Source organism: Notolepis coatsorum (genome assembly GCF_963971535.1).
Source record: "Notolepis coatsorum genome assembly, contig: SUPER_13_unloc_1, whole genome shotgun sequence".
In the NCBI taxonomy this organism is placed as follows: domain Eukaryota; kingdom Metazoa; phylum Chordata; class Actinopteri; order Aulopiformes; family Paralepididae; genus Notolepis; species Notolepis coatsorum.
Window position 1 is genome coordinate 1,397,082 of NW_028174869.1, and position 15,146 is coordinate 1,412,227.

The window sequence follows — 15,146 nt, forward strand, 5'->3', positions numbered from 1 at the left end:
TAACGGTGATAGATAGCGGTGATAGATAACGGTGATAGATAGCGGTGATAGATAACGGTGATAACGGTGATAGATAACGGTGATAGATAACGGTGATAACGGTGATAGATAGCGGTGATAGATAACGGTGATAACGGTGATAGATAGCGGTGATAGATAACGGTGATAGATAGCGGTGATAGATAACAATGATAGATAGCGGTGATAGATAACGGTGATAGATAGCGGTGATAGATAACGGTGATAGCGGTGATAGATAGCGGTGATAGCGGTGATAGATAGCGCTGATAGCGGTGATAGATAACGGTGATAGATAGCGGTGATAGCGGTGATAGATAGCGGTGATAGATAGCGGTGATAGCGGTGATAGATAACGGTGATAGATAACGGTGATAGATAACGGTGATAGATAGCGGTGATAGATAGCGGTGATAACGGTGATAGATAACGGTGATAGATAGCGGTGATAGATAGCGGTGATAGATAGCGGTGATAGATAGCGGTGATAGATAGCGGTGATAGATAACGGTGATACCGGTGATAGATAGCGGTGATAGATAGCGGTGATAGATAGCGGTGATAGATAGCGGTGATATCGGTGATAGATAACGGTGATAGATAACGGTGATAGATAGCGGTGATAGATATCGGTGATAGCGGTGATAGATAACGGTGATAGATAACGGTGATAGATAGCGGTGATAGCGGTGATAGATAACGGTGATAGATAAGGGTGATAGCGGTGATAGATAGCGGTGATAAGCGGTATGACTCACCAGCAGCATCTTTGGACGTCTTCTCTCTGGTCTTCATGGCGAAGTCTCTCTCCTGCTTCAGCTTCTCATCGTCCTCCATGAGGAGCAGGACGACCTTGGCCTTCTCTCTGACATTCACCCCCTGGAGCAGAGGTCAAGGTCAACTCACACCCTGGAGCAGAGGTCAAGGTCAACTCACACCCTGGAGCAGAGGTCAAGGTCAACTCTGCTGACCAACTGCTTCTTTCCGTTTCCCAACTGGGCCAGTGCTCCCTGACTTTCTCTGGAGCCCAGGATTGGAACAAGCTGCATATCCCCATCAAGCAGAGCTCGAGCCTCCACAGCTTCAAGAGAAGCGTCAGGAAGTGGCTCATGGACAGAATAGAAGAATAGCCCCCTATAGTTTGAATGGGTTTCCAATCAGTTTTTAGTTATTGTGTGATATAACATTTTAGCTATAGGTTAGTCTTCTAATGTTTTAAATGTATGTGTTTTGTGTCATTGCTGTGTCTTTGTTGTGGCCTAACAGCCCTGGGACCATGACGGAAATAAGGGTCTTACTCTTTCTCATGTTATCCTTTGGATCCTTGTTGTGTGTTTTTAATCCATCAATAAAATAAAATAAAATAAACATGATTACAACACGACTACAACACAAATACAACCAGGAAGCAAGCCTCACCATATCTTTGCCGTCTTTGTCCATAAAGCGGAACTCTGCGAGTGCCTTGGCGATGTAGACGTTGTCCTTCATCTTGAGAAGGACTCTGTCGTCTCCGGTCTTCAACAGGTACTCCAGCAGGGTGAGGGACTGGTGGGGAGACAAGACGACAACCTCATCGTTCACCAGACAGCGTGACGAGCTGTGTCTTTGCCCATTTCCGCGTCGAACAGCCTGCAAACTACCTGGCGTTCTATCGCCATGCGTCTAAAAGACAAACTCTAACCTTAACCAACTTCGAAAGAGCGCCTAAGCTTAACCGTGCAAAAACTTGCCGTCCCACGATTGGCGCACATGTCCACATGACCAGAAACGTGCGTGGCCAATCAGAGCGCAAAACGGGAACGCGGAAGGACAAGCTAGTTGCCTAAAGTATAGAGGCAACAGGTACATGGTCCTCACCTGGTGGATGTGTCTCCTCCACTAACAGAGACATGATGGTCCTCACCTGGTGGATGTGTCTCCTCCACTAACAGAGACATGATGGTCCTCACCTGGTGGATGTGTCTCCACTAACAAGGAGACAAAACAAAAACGCAAAAAAAAAAAACGAAAGAAACGAACGCAAAAAAATGTACGAACTAAAACAAAAACGCAAAAAACGAACAAAAAAAAAGAACGCAAAAAAGAACAAAAAAAAAGAACGCAAAAAAATGTACGAACTAAAACAAAAACGCAAAAAAACGAACAAAAAAACAGAACGCAAAAAAAAGAACAAATAAAAAGAATGCAAAAAAATGTACGAACTAAAACGAAAACGCAAAAAAAGAACGCAAAAAAACGAACGAAAAAAAACGACAGCAAAAAAATTTACGAACTAAAACAAAAACGCAAAAAAACGAACGAAAAAACGAACGCAAAAAAATTTACGAACTAAAACAAAAACGCTAAAAAACTAATGCAAAAAAACGAACGAAAAAACAAACGCAAAAAAACAAACGAAATAAACGAACGCAAAAAAAATTACGAACTAAAACAAAAACGCCAAAAAACGAACAAAAAAAAGAAAAAAAAAAGAACGCAAAAAAATTTACGAACTAAAACAAAAACGCAAAAAAAGGACAAAAAAAAAGAACGCAAAAAAGAACAAAAAAAAAGAACGCAAAAAAATGTACGAACTAAAACAAAAACGCAAAAAAACGAACAAAAAAACAGAACGCAAAAAAAAGAACAAATAAAAAGAATGCAAAAAAATGTACGAACTAAAACGAAAACGCAAAAAAAGAACGCAAAAAAACGAACGAAAAAAAACGACAGCAAAAAAATTTACGAACTAAAACAAAAACGCAAAAAAACGAACGAAAAAACGAACGCAAAAACGAACGCAAAAAAATTTACGAACTAAAACAAAAACGCAAAAAAACTAATGCAAAAAAACGAACGAAAAAACAAACGCAAAAAAACAAACGAAATAAACGAACGCAAAAAAAATTACGAACTAAAACAAAAACGCAAAAAAAGAACAAAAAAAGAAGAAAAAAAGAAGAAAAAAAAAGAAAGCAAAAAAATTTACGAACGAAAACAAAAACGCAAAAAAAAAGAATAAAAAAAAGGACGCAAAAAAATTTACAAACTAAAAGAAAAACGCAAAAAAACAAACAAAAAAAAATAACTAACAGAGACATGATGGTCCTCACCTGGTGGATGTGTCTCCTCCACTAACAGAGACATGATGGTCCTCACCTGGTGGATGTGTCTCCTCCACTAACAGAGACATGATGGTCCTCACCTGGTGGATGTGTCTCCTCCACTAACAGAGACATGATGGTCCTCACCTGGTGGATGTGTCTCCTCCACTAACAGAGACATGATGGTCCTCACCTGGTGGATGTGTCTCCTCCACTAACAGAGACATGATGGTCTTCCTCACCTGGTGGATGTGTCTCCTCCACTAACAGAGACATGATGGTCCTCACCTGGTGGATGTGTCTCCTCCACTAACAGAGACATGATGGTCCTCACCTGGTGGATGTGTCTCCTCCACTAACAGAGACATGATGGTCCTCACCTGGTGGATGTGTCTCCTCCACTAACAGAGACATGATGGTCCTCACCTGGTGGATGTGTCTCCTCCACTAACAGAGACATGATGGTCCTCACCTGGTGGATGTGTCTCCTCCACTAACAGAGACATGATGGTCCTCACCTGGTGGATGTGTCTCCTCCACTAACAGAGACATGATGGTCCTCACCTGGTGGATGTGTCTCCTCCACTAACAGGGACATGATGGTCCTCACCTGGTGGATGTGTCTCCACTAACAGGGACATGATGGTCCTCACCTGGTGGATGTGTCTCCTCCACTAACAGAGACATGATGGTCCTCACCTGGTGGATGTGTCTCCTCCACTAACAGAGACATGATGGTCCTCACCTGGTGGATGTGTCTCCTCCACTAACAGAGACATGATGGTCCTCACCTGGTGGATGTGTCTCCTCCACTAACAGAGACATGATGGTCCTCACCTGGTGGATGTGTCTCCTCCACTAACAGGGACATGATGGTCCTCACCTGGTGGATGTGTCTCCTCCACTAACAGAGACATGATGGTCCTCACCTGGTGGATGTGTCTCCTCCACTAACAGAGACATGATGGTCCTCCTCACCTTGTGGATGTGTCTCCAGTTCTTGTCGTCCTTGAGTCGCTTCCAGAGCATGGTCATGATCTCGTTGCAGGCCACCACGTTGTAGGTGAGGTCCGAGAGGTCGGCCATCTGCGTGCTGGAGGGCCCCCAGGGGTCGTTGGAGGTGGCCTCCCGCACCTGGAGGAGGACGAGGAGGAGCGGAGGAACACGGCATGAAGGTGTGAAGGTGTCTGACGTCGTTAGGGGGTGCGGTGGACGTTTCTCGACTCTAAGATGCACCGCGATGCGGACGATTCTGCATCGACGCGGTGACAGAACATACATCGATTATTAAAATGTAAATTATAATACCGTACTTTTCGCACTATAAGCCGCACCTGACTATAAGCCGCAGCAGCTAAATTGAATGATGTGTACATATATAAGCCGCACTGGACTATAAGCCGCATGTGTTTTAATGTTTAATTACCATATGTAAGGAGTGGAGCCTGCGGCTTAATTTGACTCAACACGGGAAACCTCACCCGGCCCGGACACGGAAAGGATTGACAGATTGATTGCTCTTTCTCGATTCTGTGAGTGGTGGTGCATGGCCGTTCTTATATTGAGCTTTAAGTTCCCACCTCTACAGAGAATGACTCCCATTGGGACACAATACTGTCGGACAAATAACATTAACTCATTTACAAGTTGTATTAAGTTTAGCAAATAAGGGAACAGATAAATAACATTTCAATGCAGTAAAAAAAGCAATATTTCGATTTTCGGGTTTTGTCCACATATAAGCCACACCGTTATATAAGCCGCAGGGTCGAAAAATGGGGAAAAAGCCACGGCTTATAGTCCGAAAAGTACGGTAATAATTACTCTCTTGCTAGCCTTTATCTTCTTTTACAATGTAGCGCTTTGGGATTTGATCCACAACTATAAAGCGCCCTACAAATCAAATATATTATTATTATTATTATTATTATTATTATTTATTATTATTATTATTATTATTATTATTATTATTATTATTATTATTATTATTATTATTATTATTATTATTATTATTATTATTATTATTATTATTATTATTATTATTATTATTATTATTATTATTATTGTTGTATTATTAAAGCTAGTGTTCTAGTCATGCATCCACTCAACTCATAGAAAATACAGCATCAGGCTATTCTTTATTTTGAATTTTTTGCTTGATTTATGCAGCCATTTAACACAAAAGGATGACCCTCATGCATTGCAAATTTGCATCAAATTCAAAACAGAGTGATGCACAAAATAACTTAAAAGAAAATAAGGGCCGAGTAATCACACACACCCCCCTCTCTCTCTATATCTCACACACACTCTCTCCCAGCTCTCTTTCTCTCTTGCCCCTTCCTCATCTCTCTCACCCCCCTCTCTCTCTAAATATATCTCACACACACACAAACACACACACACACACACACTTCAGAAACAAACATAGTATCAATGAGAGCATCAATAAAAAAAGTGAAGTCTAGTAAAAAATAAATAAATAAAGTTAAAAAAAAAATTATAATAATTGTTTTCTTAAAAGTTAATCGTGAGTTAAAAAAATTGTGGCGTTAATAGAATTGGGCGTTAACGCATTAATACCACGTTGACTGAAAAAGTAGCCATGTGCAGTAATATAGATTATAAAATTGAGGATGTAATATATTATTGAGCTGCATCGAGATGCATCGTAGAATCTAATCGAATCGTGGACAGCTGAATCGTAATCGAATGGTGAGGCCAGTGAAGATGCACGGTTACGGTTATGGAATTCCCATGGAAAAGTCCTTCCAGGCTATGGGATCTAGACACTACAATGTATGAATGAATGAATGATTTCTAGACTCTCAAAAGAGTGGATATTGACTCCTCTACCGACAATTGAACATATTCACACGGCAGCCATTTTGCATGCTCAGGGTGGGATTCCTTAGGGTGGAAGAAAGTCCCATCCTGAGCATGACATACGATCAAAATGGCCACCATGTGAATATACATAGTCAATTAAAATTGAAAGATCGCTGCCAGAAACCCCAGTAGCAGAGCTGATGAAGATGATGATGATGTGATAATAGTGTCTGCAGTTCACTAGAGCAGTGGTTCCCAAAGTCGGGGTCGCGACCCAAAGGTGGGCCGCGAGAAGCCACGGGAGGGCCACGAGATGATTTTAAAAAAAATTAAAAAAAATTAAAAAAAAAATTGTCAGGCCACTGAACTTAGAAGCAGGCCAGGACTTCCGGTTTAGCTTTAGAATGGAGTAGGTCGCATGTGACACAGCTGCTCACCCGTTATTTTTTTTTTCGTTTGAAAAACATATTTATATACCATTAATGCGTTTTAAACTTGACGCATATATCAACTGAGACTATCAACTAACTATATTGACCAAAAGAATCGAGATGTCACCAAAGAGAGATAAAACGAGTGCAAAACCAGTCGAAGAGGTCCCGCCGCAGGAATCAGGATTCGTACAGCGGACAGCAGGAAATATAAACTTGACAGCGGCCGCTTCAAGTTCAACCCCATCAAACACCTCCGCAGATACCGAACATATCATCCGGAAAATGGAGGAAATGGGGAAGACAATAACTAGCATAATAACTCAAAAAGTAGATGATATTAAAGAATCTATTGAAGGCAAAATTGATGCGCTGAGAGCGGACGCCGACGCACAGATTAAACGCACCGAGGCTCTGGAAAAAGTAATGGAAGCCCACGAAATCAATTTCACTCGCATCTACAATGAAGTAGAGGTTAACAAAGTTAACCTAACTGCTGAGATGAAGGGGAACTACAAAGAAATCAATACGGAGCTCAGCGAAATAACATTGGAGCTTAAGCGAATCAATGAAGAACAGAAAGACAAAATATTCTAGATGGAATATCAAAAACGCAAGCTGAATATTCGTATTGTCGGTCTGGACGAATCAGTGAGATGTGCAAACCCTGAAGAGTTTGCCACAGAATTACAGAAAATCTTGGGAACAGAGATCCTTCCTAAAATACCGGAGGTGGATCAGTGCTTCAGATTGGGGACCCGCTCCATTGGCAATAACGCTAAGCCCAGAGTGATATTGGTTATACTGCGCCAAGTCAGAATAAAAGAAATTATTATTCGTGAAACTCGCAGGATGAAAGGCAATCTGAAATACATGGAGGTACCAATACACTGCTTTGAAGATTATTGTCGTGATGTAGTGGAACTGCGTGCCAAGTTCAAGACGGTGATGTCTCAACTATACCTGGAGAAATACAGACCCCTACTATTATACCCTGCAATACTTCGCATTGTCGATAAACAAGGAGCAAGGGTTCTCCTCAACTCGCCTGAAGATGCAGCCAAATTCTTGTCTGAACAACACGCAGAATAGTGTATAAATGGCCTTTTAATCTCAGTTATGCAAGGTCACCATATAGTGCAATCTTTAATAACCGAGGATTTGGGACAGAGAGACCTACGTGCTCAGAGTTTTTGAATGCTTTCCCCGACGTGTTTATATTATTGCAGACATATTGGATTCAAGATTGGAACACTCCAGAACATACTGGAACATTCAAACAATGTAAAAATGACATATTGGAATAATCTAGATCATCAAAGCATTCTTTGATATATGGAACATTCTGGAATATCAGCAATACGTGGTCATTCACTCTACCAGAAGCCCCTCAGGGGAATAATCAACAGCTATCTAGATGCAGAACCACAGAGCCATCATAGCCGGCCGGCAGAAATATCACTCTACACAACGATCATCGCCCACCCCGGTCAGGGGAAATGCTGCATATACGTATTTAAAAACTGTTTTTATTAATGGGAAATAATTCCACTACTTCTCCAATTTATACTTTAGATGTTTAAGCATAGCAATGCTCTTTTAAGATCTAAGTTAATGTTCTCTTCCATTTACTTGTTTTTTTCTTTTTCATCCGCTCTCTCTGATTTATTGAGGCTCTCTCTTCAGTTCAATACCTTCATATTATTCATGGGTTACTATAAATTACACAAGTTCATATAAAATGTAAGTGATGACAATTGAAGCTTATTTTTGGTCTTTATTTTTAGTTTATCTCATTTAAATTTGTATTTATTTATTTTTTACGGGAAAGTGGCCAAGCCACAGTCGACATTCTACTTATGGTAGAATTTAGAGTGTTAGATCCTATGGTATACATAGGAATGTTAAGGATAATTGGATCATTCTGGGATATCCGGTGGTGCAAGGGAGGGAGTCATACGCAAAGGTTGTGTTCATGGAACACAATCCTGTACGACTCTCGGTGGGAGGGAAGGGTAGGGGATTTTTATTTGTATATATGTATGTTTTTAAGCTCGGCTCTCAACGGGACCTCACTAGTGGGATGTATATCTATTATTGCCTCGCACTCTAGAAGCATTACCAAAAATTACAATGCAACATGTATAGACTATGGCTAGTTTGAATATAATGATATGGAACACCGGGGGAATAAATAACCAACTCAAACGCAAAAGCGTGCTCACACTGATGAAAAAAGAACATGTGGACATTGCTCTGCTAAGCGAAACGCACATTCTAGGGAAAGACATAGATAAATTAGCGGACAACATATACCATAATATCAGTCACTCCTCTATTGGTACGAGAACTCGGGGTGTAGTAATAGTCGTTAAACGTAAGTTGAATATTGTACTAAAGGGAGTATGGTCTGATGTAGAAGGTCGGATAACTATAGCTAAGATTGAACATAAGAACAGGAAAATAGCGTTGATAGCGGTATACGCCCCAAATTTGTACGAAGAAGATTTCTTCACTACATTAACCAATGCAATGTTAGACATTCCCGATTACTCATTTATAATAGGAGCGGATTTTAATGCCATCTGGAACCCAAGGATGGACAAATCTTACCTCGCCTTTTCCAGCGAACAAAAGAATTCATTGAAGGCATTAAAGGATTGGTCAAAGATTACAGGTGTAAATGACTTATGGCGGTTACTTAATCCCACGACCCGAAAGTACTCTTGTCGATCTGCGAGACATAATACACTATCCAGAATAGATTATGTCTTTGCATCACAGAGACTATTTGATAATTATGAAGTGGAAATGATACCCAACGCACTATCAGATCACTGTTATTTACTCCTTAAAGGTACATTTGGTATACTATCCTCCCGAGCCCCAAGATGGCGATTTAACTCGTTGCTGCTTAATAACAAGGAATACATTACACAACTCAAAGAAGCTCTTATAGTATTCCAACGGGAGAATGCAAACTCGGTGCAAGACCCCAGAATAATATGGATGTCGGTAAAGGGAATGATCAAAGACTTCACGGATAGCTTTTCCTCCAAAATGCGCAAGAATCAAAGCACAAAACTGGATGAGCTGGAAACGCTTTACTCAACGTTATTTAATTCTCTGAAATACAACAACTCAACTCGACTAGAAAATCAAGTTAACGTACTAAAAATAGAGATCAATGCCATATACAGACAACAATCGGAAATACAAATACGCAGCACAAGACAACAGCAGTACTCCCATGGTTCCAAACCCAGCCACCTATTAGCCATGCGATTAAGAATTAATGCAACATTTGCAGATATAACTACCATTAGAGCACAACAAGTACTTGTAACAGATCCTGTAAAAATAAACGATACATTCAAAGTATTCTACTCCGACTTATATAAATCAGAAATGACCTTCGATCAAAACAAAATGGACACATTTCTTAATCAAATTACTCTCCCTAAACTTTCAGAGGATGACGCTAAACAGTTAGAAACACCGATCACACTAGAGGAACTCAAGAAGGCCATAACCGCAATGAAAAGTGGTAAGGCTCCTGGAAGAGACGGTTTCCCATCAGAAATGTACCTTTCTTGTTGGGACATAATTGGCCCCTTATTACTAAATATGATCTTATACTCAGTCAAGGAGGGGAACTTCCATAAAAATGACAATATTGCACTCATAACAGTCCTCCTTAAAAAAGACAAGGACCCCAACAAGTGCGGTAGTTATAGACCTTTAAGCCTCCTCGGAACAGATATCAAACTGTACTCTAAGGTATTAGCCATCAGATTACAAAAGCATATGACGTCTTTAGTTCACCCGGACTAAACTGGCTTCATAGGAGGCCGCCTGATCACTGAGAACATAAGACGTATACTGCACGTACTTGATGCCGACAAGGAGGGCACCATACCTAAGGCGATGCTGTCCCTGGATGCTATGAAGGCCTTTGACAGGCTGGAATGGTCTTATCTGTGGGCAGTGCTAGAAAGGATGGGGTTAGGGAAAGGATTCATCGATATGATTAAAGTATTATACAAAGACCCATCGGCCATGATTACAACAGGCACAATCATCTCCCAGATATTTCCGGTATCACGCTCTGCCAGACAGGGTTGTCCTCTTAGTCCCGGACTGTTCAATCTATCATTAGAGCCTTTAGCACAATATATAAGACAATCCCAATCCATAGAACCAATCGTAATCAAGGGCACACAACAAAAAATGTGTTTATATGCGGACGATGTAATATTGTTCATGCAAAACCCCAACACCACATTGCCTCATCTGCTCAAGTTGATTGAGGACTTTGGTGATTTATCGGGATTTAAGATAAATTGGCCGAAGTCGGCTTTCCTTCCACTTAACACCCCTGCAAAAAAAGATACAACCCTCCCAGGACAGATACCGATGGTAAAACATTTCAGATGCTTGGGAGTGGAAATATTCCCTACCATAAGACAAACGGTGAAGCACAACTACACAAAAATCCAAAACAAAATCAAAGACGACCTTGATAGATGGGCAAAACTTAAAAACACAGTACAAGCACGGATATCAATAGTTAAGATGGATGTACTACCTAAAATCAACTTCTTCAGTTCAATGCTACCGTTACCCCCTCCAGAGGGTTACTGGAAAAGATTACACTCCTCCACATACAAATTTATTTGGAATAACAAACCACCACGTATAAAAAGATCCACCGCACAGAGAAATAAAGCAGATGGTGGCATGGCATTTCCAGATTTTTTCCTATATTTTAAGGCGTACACATTAAGTCCATTGACAACATGGTTTGACTCCCAAGCATTAGCATCCTGGAGAAAAATAGAAGAAAACATAGTAGCCCCACATAGACTGAAGGACATAGCATACACTAAACTACCAATCAAGCACTGTGAACGAAAATTTGGCCCCATAATTACTCATGCGATCAGGATATGGCGTGAATCACAAAAAAAAAATCCTAACCCACAAAAATGGCACGATCATACTCCCTTATTCAATAACAATGCACTCTTAATTGGAAAACGACCTATAAGATTCCCTATATGGGAAGAGCAAGGCATACACTCATTAGGGGATGTTTTTAACAAACAGGGTTTTTGTAGTGATAAAGAAATACGCAAAAAGTTTAATCTCACCAAGTCCACATGGCTTTTTCACAAACAGTTAGAGCTATGTTTGAAGTCTCACGGTGTTCCATTAGACAGACCAATTGAACACCACAGATACCACAAATTATTCTACGCAAGAGAGACATCGAGAGGTTTTGTTTCAGAATTTTATCATCAATTACTAACGTCCTCGTATGAAACCCTCCAACTTGACTCTGTCTGGAGGAGGGATATACCAGACCTGGAAAATGACTTTGATTGGCAAGGAGCCTGGGAAAATGTCCGACTTACATCAAGGAACCCGGATCATCAACAAATCAATCTTAACTATATTCACAGGACATACTTGACTCCTATAAGACTGTGCCGAATGGGGCTTAAACAAGACTCCAAATGCACCCAATGTGCAAATGGGGACGAAGGGACATTTATGCACATGTATTGGGACTTCTCACCAGTTAAGGCATTCTGGAAAGATGTGACCCAACAAATATCAAAACTCGTATCTTGGAATATACCTGTACACCCATCGGTATTATTATTGAATGATGTTTTTGAGTTTGCAGTGAATCCACAGCTAAAGAGATTGGTTTTATCGGGTATCACAGTAGCCAAAAAGCTGATCGCATCACGCTGGTTTCAACCGGAAAAAATTTGCCGTAAAGTTTGGTTTCTTACATATCTCGATGTAATTTACCATGAAATATCTACAGCAAGAATTCTGGGTCTCAATGAATCCAAAATGTCAATGTGGTTAGAAGTGGTGGAGAGAATAAAAGCTAGCTTATAATGGTAGTGTCTGGTTAGGTGCGAGGGATAGTGGAGGTACTTCTCAAGGTGGGGTCCGGGAGGGGGGGGTTCGAGCTGAGCATATGTGTGTAGGTTTTTTTTTAGATAACAGGTATTAGGGGTATATCTTATATAAGACAACTAACTAAAATGTGATCTCATTGGATGTGCCCTGACAATTAATGCTTGTATATCTTATCGTGTGTTGTCATGTTTGTTTATATGTTTGTTTAAAAAATAATAAAAAAATAAAATACAAAGAAGCAGGCCAGGACAGTGTTTCTAGTTGTATTCTAAAATTCTATTCTATTGTATTCTAAAATGTGACTATATGGTTTTATATTAACTTAATAAATAAACAAAAACGAAAAATCGACTTATTTCAACGAACATTTCAAACTAAATAACAGATTATGCACATAAAACGCTGAAAACAACCGAAGCAACAATAGTATTTTAATGAGGCTATTATTATTATCATTATTATTTTGCAACAAGTTAGCCCTCTCATAAATAGCACATATAAATGAATAACTAACTTGAACTAACTTAATAGGATTGAAGTGATATTTGGCTGGCAAAAAAAAAAAAAAAAAAAAGCCTGACGATGTGCATTGGGCCGCGGCTCTCTGACGCCTTATTTTCTGGGTCCCGGCCTGAAAAGTTTGGGAACCCCTGCACTAGAGGTCTGCTCTGGGTGATAATAGTGTCTGTAGTTCACTAGAGGTCTGCTCTCCTCTGGGTGATAATAGTGTCTGTAGTTCACTAGAGGTCTGCTCTCCTCTGGGTGATAATAGTGTCTGTAGTTCACTAGAGGTCTGCTCTCCTCTGGGTGATAATAGTGTCTGTAGTTCACTAGAGGTCTGCTCTCCTCTGGGTGATAGTGTCTGTAGTTCACTAGAGGTCTGCTCTCCTCTGGGTGATAATAGTGTCTGTAGTTCACTAGAGGTCTGCTCTCCTCTGGGTGATAATAGTGTCTGCAGTTCACTAGAGGTCTGCTCTCCTCTGGGTGATAATAGTGTCTGTAGTTCACTAGAGGTCTGTTCTCCTCTGGGTGATAATAGTGTCTGCAGTTCACTAGAGGTCTGCTCTGGGTGATAATAGTGTCTGTAGTTCACTAGAGGTCTGCTCTCCTCTGGGTGATAATAGTGTCTGTAGTTCACTAGAGGTCTGCTCTCCTCTGGGTGATAATAGTGTCTGTGGTTCACTAGAGGTCTGCTCTCCTCTGGGTGATAATAGTGTCTGTAGTTCACTAGAGGTCTGCTCTTGATGATAATAGTGTCTGTAGTTCACTAGAGGTCTGCTCTCCTCTGGGTGATAATAGTGTCTGCAGTTCACTAGAGGTCTGCTCTCCTCTGGGTGATAATAGTGTCTGTAGTTCACTAGAGGTCTGCTCTCCTCTGGGTGATAATAGTGTCTGTAGTTCACTAGAGGTCTGCTCTCCTCTGGGTGATAATAGTGTCTGTAGTTCACTAGAGGTCTGCTCTCCTCTGGGTGATAATAGTGTCTGTAGTTCACTAGAGGTCTGCTCTCCTCTGGGTGATAATAGTGTCTGTAGTTCACTAGGGGTCTGCTCTCCTCTGGGTGATAATAATAGTGTCTGTAGTTCACTAGAGGTCTGCTCTCCTCTGGGTGATAATAGTGTCTGTAGTTCACTAGGTGTTCTCGAGACACAGAGCACATTGGTACGTTGTATGTCAGATCATCACATGTCCTCCTCTTCCTCTCAACAGAAGGATAAGAGAGTTCCTTGAGTCTCCAGCACCTTGACCTCACCTCGACCTCGGCCTCAGAGTAGTTCTGGACCAGGTTCTTCAGCTGCCTGCGGAGCATAGAGGACGTCATGCTGCTCTCTGGGGTCAGGGGTCAAAATACCACGATCTGATTGGAGAGAGGAGTGAGTGGTGAGTCACACTGGCACACGCGCACACACACACACACACACACACACACACACACACACACACACACACACACACACACACACACACACACACACACACACACACACACACTCACCAACTCAGTACAGAGCGTCTTACCTGTTAAATAGGTGGACGACAGCTGAGCTTCAGAAAACACTGTGTTGTTGTTGTTGTTGTTGTTGTTGTTGTTGTTGTTGTTGTTGTTGTTGTGTCCGTGGGCTCGCAGCTTAGAGAGGACTCATTGTGTTGTTGGGGTCGCTTCCTCTGACGGCGTCGGGAGGGCAGACGAGGAGGTATCTACAACAACTACAAGTCAACAACAACAGGAGACACACTGGAGTCAGAACACACAGACAGAGGAGAGGACAGAGACACAGGGGCCCTGGAGCAGAACACACAGACAGAGGAGAGGACAGAGACACAGGGGCCCTGGAGCAGAACACACAGACAGAGGAGAGGACAGAGACACAGGGGCCCTGGTCTGGAGCAGAACACACAGACAGGAGAGGACAGAGACACAGGGGCCCTGGTCTGGAGCAGAACACACAGACAGAGGAGAGGACAGAGACACAGGGGCCCTGGTCTGGAGCAGAACACAGACAGAGGAGAGGACAGAGACCACAGGGGCCCTGGTCTGGAGCAGAACACACAGACAGAGGAGAGGACAGAGACACAGGGGCCCTGGTCTGGAGCAGAACACACAGACAGAGGAGAGGACAGAGACACAGGGGCCCTGGTCTGGAGCAGAACACACAGACAGAGGAGAGGACAGAGACACAGGGGCCCTGGTCTGGAGCAGAACACACAGACAGAGGAGAGGACAGAGACACAGGGGCCCTGGTCTGGAGCAGAACACACAGACAGAGGAGAGGACAGAGACACAGGGGCCCTGGTCTGGAGCAGAACACACAGACAGAGGAGAGGACAGAGACACAGGGGCCC

At 41.8% G+C, this 15,146-nt stretch overlaps 1 protein-coding gene across 1 annotated transcript in view; it reads right to left on the reverse strand.

Moving 5' to 3' along the window:
• LOC311239738 (uncharacterized protein) overlaps positions 1 to 14,124 on the reverse strand; it is a gene marked incomplete at both ends in the record, with an annotated part of 42,062 nt that extends 27,938 nt beyond the window's left edge. Inside the window, 4 exons of the mRNA XM_084338434.1 lie at positions 777 to 897; positions 1,438 to 1,566; positions 4,083 to 4,238; positions 14,056 to 14,124. Of these exons, the coding sequence (XP_084194560.1) occupies positions 777 to 897; positions 1,438 to 1,566; positions 4,083 to 4,238; positions 14,056 to 14,124 (475 nt within the window). The remainder of the gene's footprint in view (positions 1 to 776; positions 898 to 1,437; positions 1,567 to 4,082; positions 4,239 to 14,055) is intronic.
• Positions 14,125 to 15,146: the final 1,022 nt, after the last annotated feature.